The following is a 14918-nucleotide window of genomic DNA, read 5'->3' as shown; positions in this document are numbered from 1 at the left end:
AGTTGTACCCAGAAGGGATATATCCTGGTTGGGCATATATAATACAATACCAAATATACAATACTATAATGTTTTTTAAGATTAAATCTTGCAGCTGGTTCTACAGTTTGTAATATTGAGAGTTAGAATGGCTGGCTTAATGCAGTTCAGGTTTTAAAAGTAATTGCTTAAAAAAAAATTATTCAGACAATTTAGATATCATCCATGTTTTTTGTATGAGGATTTTTAAACATTTTTAAAACATCTTCTTTTTCAAAATATACTAATCAGTCATTTTTCATTTCTCCATACTATTCATGTAGCTATTTTAGTATGAAAAAGTTAACCTTACTTTGGAGAGTCCTCCCCTTTTAGTTCATTTTTCTTCAAATTAAAATTTTACGTTTGGGAGTCATTTCATAAAATAATGTAACTAACTATAATCTTGGTTGATGCTGGTTATACTGTTAAGTGTGATTTGTTAACATGGTCACACTTTCTTCATTTACTTATAATTTTACTGCATGTAGAAGTGCAGTGTTTCTTAAATCTAACTCTATGTTCAAACATGTAAAATCCTTCTCATCAAAATATTCTGCTGATGTACTTGCCTTTTCCTGGCACATGGCTCCTGTTTTAGGGAGGTTTTTGTGTGGCTGAATGAAGATAAGCTATAATAAGATAGAGCTTTGTCCACATTTGTGCAATATTTTGATTCTGCCAAGATATTTCTTATAGACTGTATGACATTCTGTGATTTTTCCTAATGATTTCATCCTGATTAGGATGAGAAAAATCTTTGCTAAAAGCATACTTCACTGTGTTATATTATTTAAATAATTTTCACTTAATCGATTTTGAAAACGTTTTCTACTTACTGATTGTGCTATATTAAGAATATTTGTTCTCCATATTCTGGCTTTTGAAGATTGCTACAAAAACGTAAAAATATATTAATAGCATTTGAGACTCTCTGAAAAGCTTGTTCAAATCATTCTCAACATTGCTCTTTATTAGTTAATGCTTATTCATCCTTTTGAAAAATTGAATTTACTATTCTTTAATTGTAAGTGTGTACTTAAATTGAAAACTAAAAAAAATTAAGAAAATATTGAAATTGTTGATTATTTTTCGTTAAACTTTAACTATTTGTAAAATATAAACTATTTGTAAATTTGAATTCAACTTTTCCTAGTTGACCAATAACAGTTTTAGTTACATTCTAAAGCTTTTTATTAATTATGATCAACTGATAGTTGATAGATTTTGCTCAAGTAATTTAAAAGTATACTTTTTCATATTGCTTTGTGACTGCAAATGATATCAATGTGCAATCATATAATGCTGGGTTAAAGTTATGAGTTTGGAAAGCTTTCAGTAGAAAATCCTAAGCTCAAAAGTATAAAATTGGTGGTTTTTATATTTTTTATGCGCATAAGATAATTTTAACACCAAAAAGTGATCAGTCAGAAAGTCAGAAAATGTAATACTACCTCATGCATTTCATTCTTTATTGTGCACAGTAGCACAAACTATGGATAATGAAATGCTGTTCAATTGTCTGGTCAAATGAAAAAAATGTTTTAATTTATATGGCTTAGAATATTTAAGATACTGACATATTATTGGAAAATATTCAATTGAAATTTTGCTAGATGCTCTTCAATATATCTTCATTTTTAAATTAAAGTCTAAAGATTAACTTTTAATGCTGTTTAAAGAAATCCTGATAATAATGTATGTTTAACATTTGGTTTATATTCCCCCCCCCCCTTTAAGGACTTTGATTTCTTTATCGTATTACTTCTGTAATTATCATTATGATTGAATTTTTACAATTCTCCTAATTTTAAAATGTTTATTGAAAAGAAAATTTTACTCCTAGTAATCCCTTTTATTTCTTTTTCTGATTCAGCACTAGTATACAACCCAATAATAGTTAAACAATTCCAATATTTTATTTGCCATTTATTGAAAGTTGTTTATATTAATTAAGGAAAAAATGTGATGACTGGATGTTACAGATATGTCTTGGTTTTCAAAATATCGTGAATAATTATCTGATAAACAATAAGTTTTTCTATATTGATTGAAGTACACAGTTTTTATTTGGGAACTGTATTGTTTTTATTTGTTGACTTTTATCAGTTTGCTTTTTAAAATTGTCATATATTAGTTGATTGATACCTTCAGTTTTAAAGATAGTAACAGTAAACATCTAAAAATAGGCACCTACTATTTAAACAATCAAACTTTGAAGAAAAAAAGATTAAGAACATTTTATTTCCTCCAATTAAATTTAGGAAATGAAAAATGATTTTTATTCTCTCTAGGATCACCTGCTGACAATTCATTATTAAAATCATCAAATTCTAGTCACACCCAGGCATTCCGAACTGCTTCTGTTCCCTCATCTCCACGCTTAGTCAGTACCTCATCATCAGTTCAGACTTCTGCTGCTGCAATAAAGAATGTTAAACAGCCTGCTATTTCTCATAAGCATTTGTCAAAACACAATTCAATCTCATCTGTTTATGACTCGCAGATAGGATCACAGGAAGAAATAGTTGAAAGAGCAAAGCAGGTAACAGACTTATTTTCTGTGGAATGTTGTTGCTATTATTCTGCATTTTATCCAAAAAGATGTATTCTAATAAAAGGTCCTCATTATGTTGATTCCAGACATAATCATTTCAGTATTTCATTGCTTTGAAGTATTAATTTGGAATTTCATATTATTTTAATTTGCACATTATTTAATTTGGAATTTATTAATTTTGAAGTATTAATTGAACTTCTTAGTAGACTAATAAAAGTTTTTAAAAACAATCTTTAGATTTACTATTGCTAAATTTCAGATTACTTATTAACCATTTCTCGCCAATTTGACACAAACAAGTTTAGTGGGGAAGTAGCGAAAAGTATAAAAATTACATATTAAAGAATACAGCATAGTTCAATATATTGGGAAAGCAATGATTTTTTATTTTATGATTATTTATGTAGGAAGCTTATGTTATGCAAAGAGTTGGCGATTTGCGGAAGGAAGGTTTGTGGTCCATGAAAAGATTGCCAAAAGTTGCTGAAACTCCTAGAATTAAAGCTCACTGGGATTATTTATTAGAAGAAATGGCTTGGTTAGCAACAGATTTTGCACAAGAGAGAAAGTGGAAAAAAGCAGCTGCAAAAAAGGTATAATGTTTTTTCTTTAATTTTTTTTTTTTTTCAAACTTTTAATTATTGAGTTGTGATATGCATTATCATTGTTTTATTTTTTCATCGCCATTGGGCTTAATGAACTTTGGCCTTTTACGAGCTATCTTGAGGGTGTCAAGTTACATAGCGTAGAACTATATAAAATGTAATTATTACAGAATATTAATTTGCTACCATTAAAAAAATTGTTGCGTTCTAAAATTTTGGTAGTGGTACAAAGGTGATTTTTGTGCAATATATTTTTTGAAATTTTTTCAGTATTGCATAAAATTTTCTTTTCATTTTCAGTTGATGAAAATTATAAGCTTCAAAAAAATTGCTCTAAAGTACGCATTCCCACCCTCCAGTGTATATTGGTGACAAATTTGATAACTCTAGGTCATATGATTTGTCCTGTGGCATGCAAGTACAGACATGTACACTTATGCTTTTTTACTTAGTAAAGACACATTTATTTTATCATCAACATATACGTTATCTACCAATAAATATTTGGACATCCATGTAAATGAAGATATCTGTGGTCCTGATTTACATTATACCTTCTCTATTTAAATATAATATAGGGAACAAATTGGCATGCAAGACACCATTAGGATATTTTTATTTATTTCGTTGAAATAAATTGTTTTTATGGCAGATAAAATAGTCATTTTTGGAGCAGTGGTATGTAACCACTTAAATCACTTCTCAACCAAATCCTATTACCAATTTCATCTGCTTTTGCTTTTTTTTTTTTAATGTAAAAATGCATTGTGGACGAAACTACATCAATAGTGGTCTTTTGTCATATGTGCAGTCAGATATTCCTAAGCTAAGGTTTGAGAAAAAATGCATTTACAATAAATTAAACATCTCTTATGAGATTGATTTTGACAGTTATTCAATCCAAAAACAACATAACCTTAGCTCTTGTGTCATCCAGAATAACTGATACTGCTGCATGATGGAAAAATATTTCATTCTTTGAAATTTCAGCAATATGTAGTTCATTGAAACTCTGATGGGCAAAATCTCCAAAGCATCTGTCACGAGAAAAGTATTACAGGCATACAAATTTATTGTTTGAGAAAAATGCCTAATGGTGCACAAAAAATGGATTGAAGCTCTTAATTGGCCATTATAAAAAGTGCATGGTAATATCAAACCATGTTAGAATGCATTAATATTGTTTGCTAGAGATTTCAGGCAAGCAATACCTGTAATTCCTCTTCTGGTATCTGTTTTCTTGATTGGATGAAATGCTTGCCTGAAATACTCTACTTTGTGGCAACATGTTAAAAATAAGAATTAACTGTGTGTCCAATTGCACAAAGAGTGATCAGCTGAGATATTCTCCCACTAATTGGTAGAAATTGGGAACAGAAATATTAATGGTTGATTTGATCTCAGGCCTTTACTTAAGCTTTATAACTTCTGCAATTTAGTGATTTCAAAATAAGAACTGTTGGAAAAGTATTTCCCAACATTCAAACCAATTATAAGAATCTAATTGGCTGAGAGAGCAACTATTCTAGCAGAACAAATCCTTGATCCTATTTTTTAATAATATTTGCTACTTATGTGATTTACTCTTGAACTTCTGATTTTGAAATTCTTGTAATGTAATTTATCAAACTGATTGCTTAAGATTTTATGAATGGAATAGTGCAATAATTTAATCTTAGCTGATTTATGCAAATAATTTTTCAGTTTGTACGAGTTGTAATATGATGCATCTTTTTATATGCAAAAAAAAAAAAAATATTTTTATGATTTATCAGTTTAAACAGATGTTATATGTAGTTATTTAATATAATAAATATTGCAATCTATTTATTAGTCTTTTTATATAGTTATTTATTAGTCTACTAGCCGCCTTTGGCGACCAGCCGGTTCGCCAATCTTAATGTTCGTTTAAATTTTAATAATTAAATAGGTTTAACCGGAGTTTAACCCCCTTCTTCGCCAAGTTGCGATAACGCACCAAAGCTGGCAATCTTTATTATGCACTATAATTGAACATCTGCTTCTTTGCTTTTGAACATTTCGCAAGGCCGTTGTTTGCGATTTTTAAAAATTTCGCCAAGCAGGGGATAAAACTCCGGTCGTACCATTAAACATTTTAAGCAATTCCAACTTTAATAGAGTCTTCAGCAAAATATTTTAAAACTTCAAATTTTGATAGTCATATAATTCACTCATAATATTATAAAGGCCTTCAGTTATAGCGTGATATATATCTCTCTAATTTTCTGTTACCCCTCGTAGAAATTATGCTTTAAATTACAGTGTAAATGATTAATCTGCAATTAATATAATAATATTTTTTACTGAAACAAAGCATTTTTTTAATAATATGATTACTGATAATAGAGTCACTGAGCGTTTAAACTTTATGGTCACTAAAGAATATCTTTCTTAATTTATGTAATATCTCAAGAATTTGTCAACAAAAATTTCTCAGATTCATCATGAACAGATCGATTCATTAACAATGTTTAATTTTAAATGCATCAAACACTAAGAAAATAAAATGAATCGTTTAAAATAATCGGTCGAAAACCGGTTTAAAAAAATCTACTTAAAAAACGATGTACTTAAAACTATAAGCATATACAAAAAATATATAGCTAACATAAATACATTTTACTTACAAAAGCATGCAACTAACCTAAAAATAATTTAAATCATCCGTTGATAGTGGTTGCCATGACAACAATCAGAACAATGCGCATGCGTGAATTTTCTTCGCCAGTTAGGTAACGCAAATGCGTGAATTTTTCTACTCCAGTTGGGGTAACGCTATGCAGATTATACATTTTTAATTTCCTTTATTCTGTGTTATTTTAATTCAAAAGTACTTCAGAATGAATCTGAAACATGGATTAATTAACGATGTTTAATTTTAAATGCATAAAACATTAAGAAAATAAACAGAATCGTTTGAAATAATCCGTCGAAAAATGTTAACCCTAGCCGAATTACTGTTGGGAGAAAAAAACAACTGATGCCTTACTTATTTGGCGATGGGGAAAATGGAAGATTTTTTTGGCGGAAAAGTTGGCGTTGGGAAAAATGGAAGATTTTTTTGGCGGGAAAGTTAGTTTTTAATTAATAATGGACTACCCCTAACATTTAGGGGGATAAAAAATAGATGTTGGCCGATTCTCATAGATACCGGATAAGCACAAAAAATTTCATCAAAATCGGTCAAGCCGTTTCGGAGGAGTATGGCAACGAAAACTGTGACACGAGAATTTTATATATTAGATTTATATAGTTATTATCTATATATTAAATGCACTGGAAAAATTTGTTTATTGTAGTACAATTTTTTTCTGACAACCTTAACCTTAGTATGAAACAGATCATCAATTGAACATCATCAAAACACCAGATCTTTGGCAAATAATAATTAATGGCAATAATGAATTAAACCTATTTGGTTTATTTCACAATTATATCATAATTACTTAACACATTCACCGACAGTCAAATATTTATTCTGTTGATAAATACAAATGATGGGTATATTCCATGGTGGGTAAAAAGCAATAATTACAGAAAGAATAAGGATATGGTAAAATAAGTTTTATTTATGTTAAAATTCAACTCAGTTTTACAAATTCTAATTTTTATATATTTCTATATTATTTAGTAAAAATTATGAAATTGTTATTATTATTAAATATATATATATTTTGATGCTTTAATACTACTACAGTACTTTAACTTAAATTTTAATTAAAATAATGCTTTCACATGATTTGAATTTAAACCGATTAAACAAGACAAATATAATTTTTTAATCTCTATGTAGTTTGATCTCTCAAAAGTTATAAAAGATGTAAGTCAGTGTCATGAAAAGAGAATGTGATCATGATCCTGAATGGATTAAAAAGTACACCTTCCGCAAGAAGTGATAATACAATTTTATAAAATTTAAACTTATTCACTGCTTATATTTCTAATACATGATAAGTTAATATTGCAAACTAAAAAGTTGCTTGCTTCAAAATGATGACAGCCCCATAAGAATATTTGTCATGTTGCAAAGTTAAAGCACAGGGATTCGTCCCCCCCCCCCTGCAGTTATATATCAATTCATACTGTATCATTTTTCTATCTCACTAAATTTGTGGTTTGCTTATTGATGATTGAGAGCTTTCACTAACTTTTAAAGAAATGTCTTTCATAGTGTGCTCGCATGATCACCAAATACTTCCAAGAGAAAGAAATAAAAGCTGAAAAAGCTGAGAAGGAAGAACAACTAAAGCTTCGTAAAATTGCTAGTACTATTGCAAGAGAAATCAAGCAGTTCTGGAGTAACATTGAAAAGGTAAAATTTAGTTATAGATTTGTAATGGGATTATAAATAGGCAATAGAATCTGCTTAAAAATCATATTTAACTGTTCAAAATAAATTTAACTGTTCAAAATAAAAAAGCATTGTGGAAATATAAAATATAAATCTATTTATAAGTAAGGCCAGTATTTTCTGTTTTTCATGTTTAGCTTTAAAGCAGATGTTTGTTATTGTATTAAAATATTCAGTTTATTTATTTTAAAGAACATTTTTTAAAGAGTTAAATTTGATTAAATTAGCTTCTTTGTGGATTTTAAATATTTATATGAGCAATAATTGTTTTTCCTCTTCTAAAAGTTAACATTCTTTATTAACTGTTTTTGTTATTAATTGTTAATTATAAAAATTAGTTGAGTTTTAAACAAATTAGAAATTTGGTTATAAGAAGCAAGATATAAAATGATTTGAAATCTTCTTTCATTTATCTCCTATAATTTTTAGCTGGCTGAATATAAGCAACAAACATGGTTAGAAGAAAAGCGGAAAAAAGTCTTGGATACACATCTTAATTTTATTGTGGACCAGACTGAAAAATATTCATCTTGGCTTACTCAAGGCATGAATAGAAGTACCAAAGATAGTCCTGAATCTAGCCGAGCTTCCTCACCTATTCCAGGTTCTACATCTCTATCTCCAAAGAAAAGACTTGAATGTGATTCTGAAGGTGAGCATCAAAGACATCAGTGAACTTTGAAGTGTAAAGTAATAGGTAATATTTTTTAGGATGAAGTTATTGTTTGATGAGGAAAGGCAGAAATTTTAAAACTTCCTGTAAATTTCAAGTTTTAGAAAAGCTTTTTAGGCCCCCCCCTTCTTTTTTGGATTATGAAAAAATGCTTTAAAAAGAACCTTTAAATGCTGCCTAAACCTTCTTTTCAACCATTTGGAATTGTTTTAAAATCAATTCATCTATACTTTGTGTTTTAGAAAAATTGAAATATGCTTTAACTATTTATTGAAGATAGAATAATGTTACTAATCAAATAAACAAGAAATTAGTTTCAGTTCATACAGTTGCTCTGCTATTTGTTTCTAAAAAATATACTTAAATTTATGATTCTTCTAAATAAAACTAGTAAGTATTTTTTTCCTTCTTTTGTATCATTTAAAAAAAAATGCAATTTTTTTATCATTATAACTGTTAGTTATGCTCAGTTAAAAAATATTGGGAATGCATATTAATTTAAATAGAGTGGTGTATCAAGAATAGAAAAGGGGAACAATAGGATTGATAAAAATATGTTATATTCAAAATTAATTGAGAATTTTATTTACTTTTGCAAAGAGATGTTCCATTTTTCAATTGAAAAATATTTTTGTATATTTGCTGAAAATAAGTTAAATTTTAAACAGTTGAATTCTGAAAATTTTTCTGTGTAGCATCATAAGTTCTTTCATAAGTGATATATATCTAATATAGTGATTGATGCATTCTGCCTCTGTGAATTTTGAAACAACTAATTTATTCATCACATGCCTTATTATATTCTGTAGTGTAAATGCTTATCAGTATACAGTTAAAAAAATGCATTGTGATTTCTTGCATAATATATAGTATTGTTATGATAATTGAATATTATTTGCTCATCGTTTTTAATTTGAATCTTGATTGAGATTCAGTTTAGCATTCATGCTTTTATGGAGTTGCCATGCCACCAGGAAAACTGGGGAAATCTGGAAAACACAGGAAATTTAAAAATCTTTTAAAAAATGCAGAGAAATTTGGGAATTTTCAGAAATAAAAGGGAATTCTTAAGAGAGGGGAACAGATTAATGTTATTCTTAGTTATTTTTTCCCATATAAAAAATCCTGATCTCGGAATATTCTGTAAAAGATTGTAGTAATAGCACCAAAAATGAAACTGTATAATCATGGAAACTCATCCGTTTTCTCCTCGCTTCATTTTTTTTTCTGTTGGTTAATAGATCAGTCTTATTTCAATTTCAGAGACAGTTGGTCTTGCCAAAAGAGGAAAGCATACAAAATTTTGTGCACTTAAAAAAATAAAAAGTCATACTGAATACTGGAATTTGTATTTAAAAGGAATACAGGAAAAGATGGTATGTCAAATTTGAAATTTAGAAATAAGCCAGTATATACAGTATTTCCTGCTTTTAGAGACTACGCTTGTAACGATCGATCAATTGAATTGATCAAAATCTTGAGAATGGATCCATAGGAGGGCTGTTACTTCGATAAAATACTTTAAAAAAAACTGCCTCTGTTAGTGATAGAGAATTTGCTTTTAGTGATATATTTTTATGTCCAAGCAGTTTGGCATGGAATTTTTACTATGCCCAATAAAGAGGATGATACTAATATATTGAAAAGTCAACAGACTTTTCTGAACAGAATTATAACACCTGTGACAGTATTAACATGAATTGAGTCACAAAAGAAAAAAAAAAAGATTAATTTATCATGGTGTAATGAATTGAAGAAATGACAGTGTTATCTATCGTATGAGAACAGTAATGATGAAAAGGAGTTGGACGAGAACCACAATTAGTTAGCTAAAGTTCTACAATACCTTTCAATTTCAAAATACTCAGTCCAATACCATAGTAAATTTTATGCTACATATCATTCATATTAAAGGTTTATTCAATAAATGTCTGAAAACTCATTAGTTTCATTGATTTAAAAAAAAATGTGATTCCTTTTCTATTCTATGCTTTGCATAGATTTCTCTGTTTCTAATTAAAATGACTGAATATGAATGATGTGTGATCTCTTTTACTGCTGTTCTTGTATCTTTACAGACTAGTATTATTTTTAAAGTATTTTGTATGTATTGAACATTTGGATGTAGTCATTTCTTTGTCCTAGGCCCAAAGTTAATAATACAAGCAGTACCCATTAGATTTTAAATTATAATGAAATTTTTTCCTATATTTTCGGGTCATTTTATTTTTTATTCTTATTAAATACTAGTCACCTTTGACGACCAGCCGGTTCGCCAATCTTAATGCTCGTTAAAATTTTAATAATTAAATATTTTATGTAACTTCTATTTTAATAGCGTCTTCATCAAAATATTTTAAAACCTCAAATTTTGATAGTCATATAATTCACTCATAATATTATAATGGCCTTCAGCCATAACGTAATATGTAGTAATCTCTCTAATTTTCTGTTAGCTCCCATAGAATTTATGCTTTAAATTAAAGTGGAAATGATTAAACTGCAATTAATATAATATGTTTTAGTGAAACAAGACATTTTTTTGTTTTGTATAATATGATTCCTGAAAACAGAGTCACTGAGCATTTAAACTTTATGGGCACTAAAGAATATCTTTCTTAATTTATGTAATATCTCAAGAATTTTTCAACATAATTTTCTCGGATTCATCATAGCAGATCGATTAGTTAACATTATTTAATTTTAAAAGCATCAAACATTAAGAAAATAAACAGAATCGTTTAAAATTATTGGTTGGAAAAACTACTTAAAAGACGATGTGCTTAAAACTAAGCATATGCAAAAAATATATATGTAACTAACATAAATACAGTTTAATTACAGAAGCGTACAACTAAACTAAAATTAATTTAAATCAAGTCCAAATCCATTGAAAATAATTGTCAATAATCAGAACACAATGTGCATTCTTGAATTTTCAACGCCAGTTATAGTAACGCAAATGCAGGAATTTTCTACGCCAGTTGAGGTAATGCTATGCATATTAGAAATTTTTAATTTCCTTTATTCTGTTTTATTTTAATTCAAAAGTACTTCAGAATGAATCTGAAATATCGATTAATTGACAAAGTTTAACTTTAAATGCATCAAGCATTAAGAAAATCAACAGAATTGGTTGAAAATATGTTAAACCTAATTTCATTAGTGTGTGGGTAAAAAACAAGCCTTACTCATTTGGAGATGGGGAAATGAAGATTTTTTTGGCAGGAAAGTTAATTTTTAATTAATAATTAAAATTCTTGTAAAAAATTCAAAAACAGTAACTCCAGGTCCAGGTGCACATTCCCGACCTCCAAGGTATACATGTACCAAATTTGGTAGCTGCAAGTCAATCTGTCTGGCTTGTAGAGTGCCAGCACACACACATTGAGCTTTATTATAAGTATAGATATTTTTTTTAGTTAATGCTATTTGTGTATGCTTTACATAAAGTTGCATTAAATAAGAAATGAATTAAAAAAATTATTTCAAAATTTATTGAGCCCTTGTGAATGATCAATTTTCAAAGATATTTAGATTTCATTAATATACATGAAATACTCATTTCTTCCTGTAAATGACATTTTTTTTCTTCTCTTCTTTTTTTTTTTTAATTGCTTAGATTTTGAACCATCAGGCAGCGATGGGGATGATGAGGCTACTATCCAGAAAGAAGAAGAAGATGTCAATGAAGCAGAACAAAATGAAGAAATCAAACTTCTTCAGCAAGAAAGTGAAATGCCATTTGAGGATTTTCTTGAATCTCTTCCTCCTGAAATCTTAAGTTCACATACTTCTTTAAATGACTCCAAATTAAGTGGAGACATTGAAGCTTCTTGCTCTTCCTTTGCAAAAGTATGTTTATTTCTGGTTATCACTTCTAAAAGAAGTTAATCTATCTTTTTGGATACAGGTTTAATGGAAATCATGGATTATTTCAAATCAAATCAATTTCAAATTTTATTTATTATATGCAAATGATTGAACATATAATTAATTATGAGATTGAGACATTGTCATACTATGTTTGAAATATTGCTTGTAATTAGCAGTTCACCATGTATAATTTTGTACTTGAAGTACATAATACATGAATCACTCTTATTTCTTATTGCTGAACAGCAACTATCAAACGTAAACAGCCATGTGAACATTTCAGATTATTTCATTGAATGATTTTACTGTGGCATTTAATTCAATACTTAGATTAAATAATTAATGGAGCTGCAAAATATAATTTCATGGGTGCAAGCTTGCCCTGTCACCAAAAATTCTTATTGGGAGAAAAGAAAATAAGAAATATAAAAGATAATAGAAACTGGTTCGCTAATTAATAGAGGTGTAAAACGTTATGAGAAATGTTCTCGTAACAAGTTTGCCATGTCACCCTCCCCCCAAGTACTATTCAATCAGAATAAAGAAGATGTAAAAGAAATTAGCATGAGATAGAAAAAAGACCAATGTATAGAAAACTTAATGATAGTCCAACTAACTAGATATGGAAGTTATTGGTAATAATGAATTTTCACTGAAGTTTTGCAGTTGCCACTGGGCAGGTATTAGTGCTTGTGAAAGTACTCTAAAGGTTTTTGATAACATAAAGAAATGTGTAGATTTCAATTTAAAAAAAAATTCTGGGATCTACCACGAGTAAGAATATAAATTCTAGTCAGGATAAATTGATTCTAAAGTTAGGTCTTTTTAAATTGTTTATATTCCTTAGGCCATTTCTGTAAAATATTCTTTAAAATACTTAAAACATCTGGACGAATATTGCCTTTCTTTGATGTAATCTTTTCATTTCTGTTTAACAGCTAAGGAGAAACATTGGGCGCTTATTTTTGATGGAGCTTGATGATCTTAAAAATGAGAAAGCTGAGAAAAAAAATACTGATATTTGAATTTTTGCAGTACGCTAAATTACTGGTGGTGCTACTGAAACTGGAAAAAGGGGCTTTTTAGGAAAGAATTTGACATTTGTGAAAAATATGGGTTCATAGAATTTATAGCAGATTGATTAAATAAATCCCAGTTTTTCAGTTATATCAAACAATTAGGTAAAAATTTGATATTGAAAAAGTGAACCTACTAAAAATATTAATTCTGTATTCATTAGCAATTTTTTTAATGAATGTTTGAATTTCTTTTTCTCCCAAAATTATCAAGAAATATTTTTTATATAAATTAATATATTTTATTTTCAGGAGTCCAAAGAAAATAAAAAAAAAGTATTGCCAAATAGTGATGATGATTTTGAAGCATCGGATGAAGAAGAAGACGATGAACAAACATTATTGGAGCAAGAAGATGAAGAAAAAGATGTTGATCATGACCAAGAAATGCGTGATCTGGAAGCTGAAAGTAAATACCAAAAGCCACACTTACTTTGATATTTTGTTTTGGAGTTTAATGCAAAAAAAAATATGTATTCACGTTTATGTATTGATAAAAATATTATGTTAATTTGAAAAAATATTACAGAAATTTATGATTAGTTCTCATAGAATAATTTAATGCTTTTTGAATAATTTTGATATCAAATTCTTTTAACTGTTGTTTACTTCATTCTATTATTGCTTTTTCTCAATACTTTGCAAACATATTTTAAAATTTTAAAATAAAAAATTATTGAAAGTTAGCCTAAATAAGACTTTTTGTTAAAAAAAGTTAGAACATGGTTTCACGGCGCTGGGAAAGCACAGGGAAATTTGAAAATTTTCATAAAAATAAGATAGATACAATGAATGTTTTCTTAGTTTTTTTACCCCCTTTCTTTTCTCCCTATCTAAAAAATGCTGAAGATAGCAAGAATAAAAGTTCGTAGTCATTGGTACCAAAAGTGAAATACCTTTTACGGTTTTGTAATTTTTCACCTGTCACACTATTTCTATTCTCTTCCTTTTTTTTTCTGAATAGATCATTCCGGTTTTGATTTGCCAGACAATTGTTCTTCCGGTTTTGATTTGCCAGACAATTGTTCTTCGGTTTTGATTTGCCAGACAATTGTTCTTCCAAGAAGTTTCCCAATTGCAACTAACGATCATGCACAAGACATCAGTAACTCTGTGAAAGAGTAGAATACACTTATGGCGGGATTAGCAATGTTCAACCTATGGAAGTTGTGCAGTTGCGTTTAGTCTATCACAGTATTTATTGAGTGGTTTATTATTTGAGAAACTTTGAGCTTATTCAAAGTAGAGTAGAGAATTTTTTTGAAACAATGAGCTGCTCGAAACCTGTATTAAGAATTGGGACAGATTATAAAAGAATAATCCTGATTTAGCTGAATGGGTTTGAGAAGTTGTGCCGAATCCAATTGTTGCCTACTACCCGTTTTGTAAGAAGATAATAAGAATAAGTAATATTGGAAAACAGGTGCTTACAGTCATGCCAAATGAGGAAAACATGCAATCTGCCAGTTTAAGAGCATCATCATTGATGTGAAAAAATTTTGTATCTTAAAAGGAATACGGAAAAAATTGACGCTTTAAATACAAAAATGTCAAATTTAGTGTGCGAAAATAACCCAATTTCGCACTTTTTAATTTAAAAACAATTTTAAATGAATTTTTATGGGCATTAAAACTAGTGGTACATTCATCATATAATGTATTCACATATATATTGGAAATATTTTCACATATGTTCGCTGAAAGTGAAATAACCAAAAAAAATATGTTGGGCCATAAA

General features: G+C 28.4%; 1 protein-coding gene across 2 annotated transcripts in view; it reads left to right on the top strand.

The window, feature by feature from the left end:
• LOC129966529 (helicase domino-like) overlaps positions 1-14918 on the top strand; it is a 133382-nt gene that overhangs the window by 11682 nt on the left and 106782 nt on the right. For both annotated transcript variants that reach the window (XM_056080970.1, XM_056080969.1), the window contains exons 4-9: positions 2313-2563; positions 2986-3171; positions 7376-7516; positions 7985-8207; positions 11851-12083; positions 13433-13589. In XM_056080970.1, coding sequence (XP_055936945.1) covers positions 2313-2563; positions 2986-3171; positions 7376-7516; positions 7985-8207; positions 11851-12083; positions 13433-13589 — 1191 coding nt within the window. The remainder of the gene's footprint in view (positions 1-2312; positions 2564-2985; positions 3172-7375; positions 7517-7984; positions 8208-11850; positions 12084-13432; positions 13590-14918) is intronic.

The sequence above is a fragment of the Argiope bruennichi genome, chromosome 4 (genome assembly GCF_947563725.1).
Source record: "Argiope bruennichi chromosome 4, qqArgBrue1.1, whole genome shotgun sequence".
Lineage (NCBI taxonomy): Eukaryota > Metazoa > Arthropoda > Arachnida > Araneae > Araneidae > Argiope > Argiope bruennichi.
This window is presented reverse-complemented; position numbering and strand designations above follow the sequence as displayed.